This window comes from Mytilus galloprovincialis, chromosome 1 (assembly GCF_965363235.1).
Source record: "Mytilus galloprovincialis chromosome 1, xbMytGall1.hap1.1, whole genome shotgun sequence".
Classification (NCBI taxonomy): Eukaryota; Metazoa; Mollusca; class Bivalvia; order Mytilida; family Mytilidae; genus Mytilus; species Mytilus galloprovincialis.
This window is the reverse complement of record NC_134838.1, coordinates 32,841,393-32,853,262: the sequence shown is the minus strand read 5'-3', so window position 1 is coordinate 32,853,262 and position 11,870 is coordinate 32,841,393. Positions and strand designations below refer to the sequence as shown.

Genomic DNA, 11,870 nt, shown 5'->3' with positions numbered 1-11,870 from the left:
ATAATTATATCGGCAATGTGAGTGGTACTGGTTATTCAATTCTTGGTTTCAAGAACATATACTGTACTAACAACATCTTTATAAATGCACTTATCTTCTTTTTAAAACTTGAAAATCGATCTTGACATGAATTATTCTAATAAGTTCAATGATAAGCGAAAGTACTAAAATATAATCGTTTAGATAATAGTATTAGCCATGTAAATAAGGATTTAGTGCGGATTTATAAACATTTAAGTATTTATTTCGTCACAAGAAAACATGTTTTAAGCCATCCTCGAGCCAGCATCCGTTTAGTCATTGTAAGATAAGGACACAAAAGAATTTTATCTGTTTTACAATGTTGAGAAGATGATTTTTGCCCAGGATTTAATCAAAATTTTATATTTTCATTTATTGTGCGTTTCCAGTGTTTCAACTTCAAGTAAGAAATATTTATTTACATATATGCGTATGTTTATTCAAAGTATGTGGTCAAATGATTTTGTATTTTACATGGAAACAAACTGACGCAAATATATGTAAATATTTACGTTTACCCATTCAGTGATTCTTTTAAGGACTGAATATCATGATTGTATTCCACGTATTGCCAGTTACAACACAATATTACTGCTGAAGAAATAGCAACTCAAAGGCATTGGGTGAATATATCTACTGTAATACACATCGTTACTCTTATCGCCTAAAATTTGATAAACTTAATAAAAATGAGTCAGTTCATTAGCAAAAACTGTAGAGTTTCAAGGAAGTTTTATTTGTTGTCGTTATTCTCTTTTCTTAATATTTCATCATCCCATTATTCTTTATTCAATTTTTTTTCATCTATTTTTCTCCCTTATATTTTTGCCCTTTATTCTGTACAATTCCTCCAGTAATTTATATTCTGTAAACACCATCCAGACCTGATAGTTAGTTCGTTGGCAATCATGCATACCTCATCTTCTTTTTATATGTGTTACTTCTGTACTTTCCGAGAAATATAAATATCCAACAAACACGAATTTGTCTTTATATTGTCATTTCTTAAATCCCTCTTGGCCACGGATTCCGTTAAATAAATGAAATGTTATTGCAATGGAAATTCCAGTTTTCTTAATGTTTAATCCATAACGGCCACCGAATTTTATTTTTTGTTGTTGCTAGTGTTAGTATAAAACAGTTTACATTTGAAATAAGCGTGATGACATATTGCTGCACTTATTTTTCAATGTTTTAGTAAAGACTCGCACGTTTGAATGATTTATACACAAAAGGGTAAAAAAAAATAAGTTGTTAATTGGTGCAGAATCATTTTAGTATATGTGTAATTCTTTTGTGCATATGCTTAATTGTATTTTAGTATATGCTAAAGTCAATCCAGCAGGGACGATTTCGACTTGGTTTAATAAATAAAGGCAACAGTGGTATACCGCTGTTCGAAATTCATAAATCGATTGAGAAAAAAAACAAATCCGGGTTACAAACTAAAACTGAGGGAAACACAACAAATATAAGAGAACTACAACACAACAGAAACACAACATTAAAATGTAACACACACAGAAACGAACTATAATATAACAATGGCCATTTCCCTGACTTGGTACATTTAATAGTTTTCTTGTGAGCAGCAACCCTCTATCAAGGAAATTTTAACATGATAGGTAATGCAAGTTTTGGAATACCGTATGAACTGGTAGATATATACTCAATATGAAGGCGCGGCTGAAATGTTGCTATATAGAAATGGAAAGCTAACAATTAGGAAACTGAAATCACCTCTTTTGTCTCTATGTTTTGTTCTCAACCGACCTAAATTGTCAATTACTAGATGTTCTTCAACAGAAGAGGCAGAATATACTGTATATGTTGTATCCTTTATTTCAAGTTGGATTATATGATTATCCATGGACGGTCCCAAACTCTCGATTATTTAGTGAGGAGACACAATGATCTATATAACTGAAAATGAAGTAAAAGGATTAATGCAAGCTTCTTTACATTCTTCCAAAGAAATAGCAATAAAGGAACACTTCTCATTTGAATAAAGGAACCAGTCTCATTAGAATAAAGGAACAAGTATCATTTAAATAAATAACAAGTCTCACGGAATAAAGGAACCAGTCTCATTAGAATAAAGGAACAAGTGTCATTTGAATAAATACACAAGTCTCACGGAATAAAGGGACACGTCTCATTAGAATAAAGGAACAAGTCTCATCGGAATAAAGGAACAAGTCTCATCGGAATAAAGGAACAAGTCTCGTCAGAATATAGGATCAAGTCTCATTAGAATTTAGTATCTCTATATTTCTCTAATTCTTCGTCAATTTATCCCTTTCTGCACCCATTGTATAAAAAAAATTTAATCAACGTGTGGTTCGTTTGATCTTAGTTCTCCATTGGTTAGAATCCGAATATGACGTCGAATTTTCTTGTTTTCCTCTGAATTTCTTATTGTGACGGTGTGACCAGGGAAAAAGCAGCTTCAGTTTAATATTTTGGACTTTAATATAAAATTCTCAATTTTGATATTTTAGACTTTATTTTTATGTGTTTTATAATTCATTTATTTTATATTTTCGTTTCTATTTACATTTCGTATCCAGGACTTCAAATCAACATGCTTTGATATGCATTTAATTCTCAGTTTGGACATTGAGTGACATGTTTTAATCTGTTAGCTAATTAGTGACATTTTACCTTATTCATAATGTATGTTCTTAATTGTCATAATCAGATTATCATTTAATATTTATTCTTCAAGTTTTCTTCAATTTTTAAAAGAATTACTCAATCTTGTAACGTAAACTTATTTTTTTTAAAACTGGAAGCATGATTTAATATTATGATTTATTTTAGTAAATCTAGCCGAAGGTAGAGATACCAGGCAAAGTTCAACACTTACAGGAAATGAGAGTGGATTGGCTGTAGACGGTATATACACGACATGTTCTAGAACAAACCAACAAAGTGGAAACAGTCTATTTTGGCAACTGACCCTTACTGAGAACTCAAGCGTCACACACATACGTTATGCTTACTACTATGGTGAGTTCAGATAGTGAACCAGGGACGGATTTACGATTTTAAGACGCAGGCATTTTTCTCAGAAAACAAATTCCATATTCACCATTATATCAGGATATATAGGGGAAAACATTCTGAGACAAGTGCCTGTGTTTTAAGAAAGGGGAATAATCCCAGAAATTTGGAATACGAGAACATGTATATAAAAACTTTTGAACGATATTTAGCTAAAAAAAAATATATCGTGGGAAACTGGATATCTTATTATTTTTTCAAATTGGTGATACAAAGAGTGGATATATTCCCTCTACGACCCTGCATCCCACACCGTGAATTCTATTTTATAAACAAACTGTTTACAAAACAGTCAACTGAAACCAAGCTATCTTTAAAGAACATTCAATTGATAATTTGTAAAATCGGGTTGCTGTATCATTGATTTAATCTTCAATAGAATAAAACAAAAACCCATTGTAAATTCTTTGGAATAAGAACATTGCAGATGATAAATATGCATGCAAATTATCAAATGTCACCAATATGTAAGCTAGCATAACGAACTAGTAATCATTTGTGGAAAAAATAATTTAATTTAAAGAGTATTGTTATCATTACTTCAGATAAGAGCAAGAATACATTCAATAAGAAACACTATGTATTTCGGAATTTTTACCAAAAAAATTAAATAAACACATACAAAAAGGGGTAAATTTTTCAAGCGCCTTTTGTTATAACTTCCGCATATTATTAAGATACATGTACATGATACAGTGCTTTTCGTTCAAATTCAGATGATCAAGATGTCAAGTATTTACTTAATACAAGAATATACGTATCCAGCTCGAAGGAACTAAACTCTGGACAGCTGTGTTATACGGAAAACAGAAATCCAGATGACATTGATCCATTTCAAACCAAAGTATATTGTTTTACACAAGGAAAATATGTCACGTATTTTAATCCAGACCGTCGTACGAACATCAAACTGTGCGAGTTTGAAGTATTTGGTAAGTGGAGATATTTAAGGGAGGGGGGACCATTTGATATTCTTGGGAGGGGACAGGGTATGTTTGAAATTAACTATTCATTTCATTAGTTGCTACGCATGCTGATTATTTTCCGCAGAATATTCGTTTTCGTCCTGTTTTATGAAAAGGTTATTTATTTCCAGCACTGAACAGGCCAGGTTATTCCTTTTCGAAATCTTCCTGCCCTCAGAATATTAAATGCTTACCTGCTTTATAAACGATACAAAAAAATCAAAGTAATTATCAATCAAATACTTCGAAGTCCATAAAATTATGAAAGGACAGTAATACCTTTAGCCTACATTTTATTTTATAAATACTTTGGTATGGTATCTGACAAAGCGAAGAGACGCACTGATTTTAGCTGAAAAAGAAAATGACAATATTTCAAAAAGTTACATTGTTTGTGAACTGATTCAATGATTTTCCATTTTATCTGGTTTCACAGTGCTAGATGAGAATACTTGTGTATGTATATGTTCATATCTAAATTCCTCCGAAAAAAGTCAACAAAAAAATTATTTTAGGAAATTAAAATAATATTTTTGACGGAAATTGAAATCTGACAAAAGCGATGCGTAATTCTATGTTATAGAAGCAAAAAATGAGCAATTTCAAAAGTTTGAGCGCAAATCGTAACTAATCTGCATATGTTTACTTACAGGCTGTCCGATTGGTCGATATGGAGATAAATGTTCCGAAAGTTGCAGTTCTAACTGCCTGACCCAGCCTTGTGAACCAGATTTTGGACGATGTACTGATGGATGTAAATCAGGATATTCAGGAGAGAGGTGTTCATCTCGTATGTTATGAATAAAGGCAACAGTAGTATATCGCTGTTCGAAATTCATAAATCGATAGAGAAAAAAAAAACAAATCCGGGTTACAAACTAAAACTGAGGGAAACGTATCAAATATAAGAGAACTACGACACAACAGAAACACAACATTAAAATGTAACACACACAGAAGCGAACTATCATATAACAATGACCATTTTCCTGACTTGGTACAGGGCATTTTAAGAAACAAAATGGTGGGTTGAACCTGGTTTTGTCGCATGTCAAACCTCCCGCTTTTATGGCAATGTTATTTATAACATTAAATGGCAACATTACATGACAGGACTACAATACAAATAAATGGGAGAAAATATAGGACAGAGAAGCAAATGAATAATAAACTTGTTTTTGTAAGAGTACCAAACTATCTACAATGAAAAATGTATATCGGGCAACATTTAAAAATACTCAATGACTATTGTCTTATCAGTATGACATTGTAGTATGACATCATCGGAAATATGAAAAAAAACAATCTCATTATAACAACATTATAACCAAATATACTCCGGAATTTGTTAAGCAGTTCCTGCTCCAATGGTAACACACGTTGTGTTACTAAGTTTAATTTAATTTGCAGCATCTGACAATGTTTAAAAGATTAAGTGTTTTACTCACCTAGTCGATGATGTTGCAATAACACACTTAACAGCAGATAAACGGTTAAATGACTATATATATAGGCATTTGCCTGAACAATGGAAACAAAATGTAAGCTGCATGGGCTCTTGGTGGTACACTGGAAGTTCATCGGGCTGCCAATTTCTTTGTTATTTCGTCAATATTTTTCAAATGAATATATCAAATATTTGACAAAGACAAAATTCGTATCCTTTATGTTAATTGTACTAAAGATACCGGTATGTACAGAAATTAAATAACATTCTCCTTCATATATTTTATTTAGTTTATAGTATATAAGGTAAAGTGGGCTTGATTAATAATACCTATATCACTGCTGTGTTAACAGAATATCTCTCTCTATATATATCTGGGTGACCTGTTGCAGTGTTAAATATCTTCCCATATTCAATATACCCACATTTCTCGTGATAGTCTAAATTTCTCTGCCCTTTATCCCGGACGCCTCTATACAGAACCTACCTATTGTATTTATTGTAAATGTGTTTTCGCTCTGAATATGCATAAATTTTGCCCCTGGACGTTAAGTAATCAATTATCAATCAATCTCTAAATATCTGAATGTAAACGCATCCCCAGCATTCTCTTGATCTACCAATTAATAACAAATGTACTGTCTTCTTGTAGAGTGTGGGATTGGGTTTTACGGACCAAATTGTGTATTGACATGCAGTATGACCTGTCTAAACAATGAATGTGACCGTGTAAATGGAACATGTATAAATTGTGAAGATGGATTTGTTGGTGCAATGTGTGATTTTTTGGAACCATCTACAGATTCGTCTATATTAATAGGTTTGTATGAATAATATTATATGTCTTCTTGTCTTCTCTTTTTATTGTGTTTTAAAGCATCACCTCCTTAGTCTCATTTTTGCAAAAAGAAATATGTAATGCATAGTTATTTTCGTTCAATTCAAATACTTTATTGGTTAAGCATTGAAACAAAGGAATTGGATAAAGGCTCAGCCTATATAAATCCTTTCCCATACAAAATGGATAGACTAATACATGACTTGTACATATATAACGTTAATTCATACATCATATAGTTAATAAACTCATCATAGATACCAGGATTACATTTTGTATGTATGCCAGAAGCGTATTTCATCTACAAACAATAGACTCACCAATGACGCTCGAATCCAAAAAGTTATAAAAAGATAAAAAGAATGTCAAGTAAAGTACGAAGTTGAGGAGCACTGAGCATAGTGTCACAGTGAGATGTGTAAAAAAAATTAAGTTAAATGTGCTAATCTGCATAAGCGCAGTATATAATTCATTAATAGATAACATTCACACTACTCTTTTCGATCGACCCACTTTACAAAACATACCTATTTGTTTATTGTTATGCGATCTTATGTTCTGTTCTCGCCCGAAATATGTACGATGTATTTGCCACTGGACGTTCGAGTAGCAATTTACAAAATGTCAAAATGATAACTGTATATAATCAATATGGATACATTTCAGATTCGTATACAGACAATGCATCAGAAACAAAGTACTGGATAGTCATCATAGTTCTGGCATTGGCACTCATACTACTTGTTATTGTAATTGCTTATTTTAAGTGTGGGTCAAGGTAAATCTTATCATTACATAGTTTATATCGTCAATGTGGGGGAAATGTGTCTATATATGTTAATGTAAGCAATACATTTTTGCACGGGTGAAAGACGAGGCAAACCATAAAAAGTTTGTGTCTAGATCATTGTGAGTCTTAAAATTGTAATAATGATACAAAAAAAAAAAAGGACAAAAGGATCCACCAGAGTTTAAGATAACATGGATTGAAACAATACATTTGTAATAGGTTACCGTTCGGCCTTCGACAATTATCAAAAATCATACCGTATTTTGCGTTATTTTTGTCATGTATATAAAAAACCAAGAACGACTGATACTTTTAAGTTGTTACTGTAAGACTTTTAAATATCCGTTAAAAACTGATTCTCCAGTGGATGAGGCACACCAGAGAGAACGTTTTCCACACGTATCAGAGAAAAAAGATTTAGAAAACATTTTTTTAACGCATAACGTGCGTAAGCAGAAAATCTTTATAACTCAAAATGTAGTGATCTTTTCGCACTTATTAAAACTTGATGTTTCGGGAGAGGTGCGAGTAACCTCTAGTTAGGGATTGAAGTCAATTCATGGCTGCTTTACACGTTTCATGCACGTAACCAATGTGTACTATGGTTGTAAACAAATATGTTCTTTCATTTATGTTTATCAGTTTTATTGCAGAATAACTAGAGTAAAGAAAGAAAAAATAACATCAAAGTTAAGCCACGTGTCTTACGAAAACTCTCCTCGTCTTTCCCCGCCACAAAACAACTCGGTAGATTACGATGCAGTCCAGTACGAAACATTCCAGGAAAAGGAGAATAGAAAATCACATATGTATGAATTACCTGTGACAACGCTAACACAGCAGGTTGTCAATGGAACAACAATAACTAAAACAGGCTTTCTCAATAGTAAACAGGGGGTCAACAAACCAATGAAACCTAAAAAGCCTATTAAACCTCCAAAGAGTCTAGTTAAAGGTATGCTCATCTGTATAATTATAATTATTAAAAGAAATAAAACAGTTGAAATTGCAATAATCTTACTTTTAAAGATAACAATTTTATTATTTCAACTACATTTTTCATTGAATTGCGTTTTAAAGGTCATTTGTTGTCTCGTTTAAAAAGGATAAGTCCATCTTTTTTAAGAAATCATCAGAGACAAACAACAATATTAATTCAACATAACCATATATAGTTAAGACCCCTCAAAAAAAGAAACAGTACACACAGAACCATGGATGTGTTATACCAAAATTGAATTTATTGAACTTGTAGTAAGAGCGAATAGTTTATTTGTTATTCTTTCTCATGGTTGTTATGGTTGCACCTTGAGATACAAATGTAGTACCCATATCAGATTATTTAACTGGCTTGTATTAACAATTTTGCCAATAACCAAGGTTTTATCATGTAAAGATTGTCATGTTTTGTGTTTTAAATCGAGATTTAAAACTTGATATCTATTGTATAGTGCCTTATATTAACACTTAGTAGAAATTTTTCACTTAAAAAACGCACGTGTCAAGACATAACTTAAACAATCCTATTTAGAAGATAACGTTGTACTCACACAGTCAAAATACGATGATATGTTTGTCCTGCTTCTGTTTCAAATTCGAAAGTCTGCAGATTAAAAAAAGAGAAATTTGAATATTTTAGAGTCTACAATTTTATGCAATAAGTATTCGTTAGCTTCATTTAAAAAAAATGAGAAATGGGTAATGTGTCACAGAGTCAACAACCTGACCAAGGAACAGACAACAGCCGAAGGCCACCAATGGGTCTTCAATGCAGTATGAACTCCCGCATCCGGAGGCGTGCTTCAGCTGGTCCCTAACCAAAAATATATACTAGTTCAGTGACAATGGACGTCATACTAAACTCCGAAATATACACAAGATACTAAAAAATCATACAAGACTAACAAAGGGCAGAGGCTCCTGACTTGGGACAGGCGCAAAAATGCGTCGGGGTAAAATATTGTTTTGAGATCTCAACCTTTTCATTATACCTCTAGTCAATGTAGAAAAAAAAGGACATAACAATACACGCAGTAAAACTCAGTTCAAAAGAAGTTTGATTCCGATGTCAGAATAGGTAACAAAAGAAAATCAACAAAATGACAATGATAAATGAATTAACAAAGGACTACTAGCAGTTACTGACATGCCAGCTCCAGACCCCAATTAAACTGACTTTATCATATGATTATCAAGTAAAATCCTTCCCGATAGGCCGATAGGGTTTAAGTATTATACCACCATACAATATAGGAGAGGAACATAACCCGTATCATACCAACAACTGGTTTTAGAATAAATGTGTTTATTTCCGATGCAAAGACCCTATAAGTGAATCAATTTTAAAGCCAAAATGTGCAATCTTTAATAACTTGGCAACAGTGTCGTAACTATATCCCTTCTTAATAAAGGTTTAAAGGTTTTGTTAGCTTTTGAAGTGAATGCCGACATTTTTGTGCTTTGTAAAGAATATTACCATACAAAACTGGATGTGAAATACCTGAATGTATAAGATGTCTGCATGTTGAATTATATTTACGAATGATGTCCTTGTGCCGATGATAGAATTGAGTAAACGTTTTGACTAGTTAATGATAATTATATTCTTTAAAATAAAATTGAGAAAGGAGATGGGGAATGTGTCAAAGCGACAAAAACCCGACCATAGAGAAGACAACAGCCGAAGGACACCAATCGATCTTCAATGTAGCGAGAAACTCCCGCACCTGTAGGCGTCCTTCAGCTGGCCCCTTAAAAAATATGTATACTAGTACAGTGGTAATGGACGTCATACTAAACTCCGAATTATACACAAGAAACTAAAATTAAAAATCATACAAGACTAACAAAGGCCAAAGGCTCCTTACTTGGGACAGGCGCAAAATTGCGGCGGGGTTAAACGATGTTAAATGTTTATGAGATCTCACCCCCCATACGTCTAGCCAATGTAGAAAAGTAAATATTCCGAAAGCATTTATGGTTGGAGTTTTTTAGAGTCAAATATCTCATTTATTTCTAAACTTTTTGTTTTTTGCTTTTATCTTTTCCAGAATTTAGCAGTGCATATGAGGGTTTGCAGAGTACAGAACACAAACATATTTACGATTCTTTGAATCAGTGACTTATATCCATATATACATGGTCAATTTAATACAGACCCTTATTTTTTTTTTAATTTTTGTAGAGAAAAAAATTCAAAGAATTATTGATGTTTTAATCAAAGCAAAAACAATGAATCTGTGTTGGTATGTTTTGGATGCAAACACTTGGTTTTTTTTTATAAAGTAAGTTACTGGTGTGATATTTTTGCTGCTCATAGTTTTATACGTGTGTTTGTTATCATCTCTAGAACAGTGACATCAGCATGGAGAGAAACTGGTGCGATAGATAATTTTCTACAATATATATGTACTCTATGTAATGTTTATTTGTTTTAAAAGATGAACTGATCATTAGAAGTATACTAGTAAGTGTTTTTTGGTAGTATTTGTTTCTTATTTCTCTGCAACTGTCAAACAATTTTTATTGTTCGAAAGGAAGTTTGTTTGACCTCTAATTAAGGCTACAGTAGTCATACTGCTGTTCGAACCAAGTTCTTCTCCGCAAAATGTGTGATCTATTTGTTTATGACAAAATTTATCGACACTGTTTCCTGCACATTCAGCACGAAATAAAGAAATTTTTGAACAGGCAATAACATTTACCAATACTTTTGGTTCACTTCCAATCAGAATGAAGTAAATAATTTGCTGTAATAGATCAATTGCATAGATATAAATTATCTGAAAATGTGGTGCAAATCTATTACGAAAAAAAGAACATTTCTAAATTACACGACGTCATAATATAACATAATCAACCGCTCGCTGTCCAGGTTCATCATACTATAGTTGCATCATCCGTAATATTATCGTATAAGCGTTGCTGGAATGAACACGACTTTCGAGCACTAATCTAGTCAGATTTTTTGTTTTAAAAAAATGCTAGGTAGGCTGTCGTTAAATGGAGAAAATATTGAAATATAAGTCAATACTAGTCATGATTACATCAGTACAAGAATTACGAAAATGTATACAGTATTTCAGACCACACAAACCCAACCTTTAACAGCTTCGACTCAACTAACGTACAAAGACAAACGACAATATGAGCAGCACTTTCAGTATAATTGAATGACTTGGTAGACATATTTAATTGATTTCATATTTGCAATTGAAAAAGTGGTACTTAATACTGAAAACAACATATGGGTCATCGAAATCCAGGAGATGAGAAAATGAGGAAATCAGCAAGGTCAAAAGAAAAAGGTCTTAAAGACAAGCAAATAACCAATAACAGTTCGCCAAACACAGACTGAAAACTGGGAAATACAATCTCCATCAAAAAATGGAAAGTGAACTAAGTAGTCTGAAATGGTCAGCAGTTCATTTCTCTTTGTGGCGGATGTAAAACCATTGTAAAAATACTTAAAAAAAAGTTTGTGAACTTCTACTTCATTTGGTCAGTGGTAATCAAGCACAATTTCTTATTTTTATAAGATCTGGTAACCTCTTTTACTGGAAACTAAATTTCAGTACTAAAACTATACTTTATTGTTCCAATTTCTTAAAATAGAAATAGTCAACCAGCTTGAGAGACCACCTGTATTAAGCAATACCTGTGTTAAAAAAACATTAATTTTCGGTACGTTTTTAATGCAATTCATATAGATTGAACTTGTCTTAAAAGACCACCTGTCTTATG

General features: G+C 32.3%; 1 protein-coding gene across 1 annotated transcript; it reads left to right on the top strand.

Moving 5' to 3' along the window:
- Window positions 1-265: 265 nt before the first annotated feature.
- LOC143071819 (uncharacterized) lies at window positions 266-10,611 on the top strand. Its single transcript, XM_076246428.1, has 8 exons — window positions 266-424; window positions 2,845-3,033; window positions 3,804-4,019; window positions 4,705-4,842; window positions 6,152-6,319; window positions 7,004-7,115; window positions 7,781-8,082; window positions 10,178-10,611. The coding sequence occupies exons 1-8, from the start codon at window positions 352-354 to the stop codon at window positions 10,246-10,248; spliced, it is 1,269 nt and encodes a 422-aa protein (XP_076102543.1). The 5' UTR covers window positions 266-351; the 3' UTR covers window positions 10,249-10,611.
- The last annotated feature ends 1,259 nt before the right edge of the window (window positions 10,612-11,870 follow it).

What these genes read in the sequence shown, in the direction of transcription:
- LOC143071819 (XM_076246428.1), top strand. Translation starts at nt 352, where the DNA reads ATGATTTTTGCCCAGGATTTAATCAAAATTTTATATTTTCATTTATTG. An exon ending in TTCCAGTGTTTCAACTTCAA is followed by an intron (nt 425 to 2,844) that starts GTAAGAAATATT and finishes GATTTATTTTAG; the next exon opens with TAAATCTAGCCGAAGGTAGA. An exon ending in ACGTTATGCTTACTACTATG is followed by an intron (nt 3,034 to 3,803) that starts GTGAGTTCAGAT and finishes GTTCAAATTCAG; the next exon opens with ATGATCAAGATGTCAAGTAT.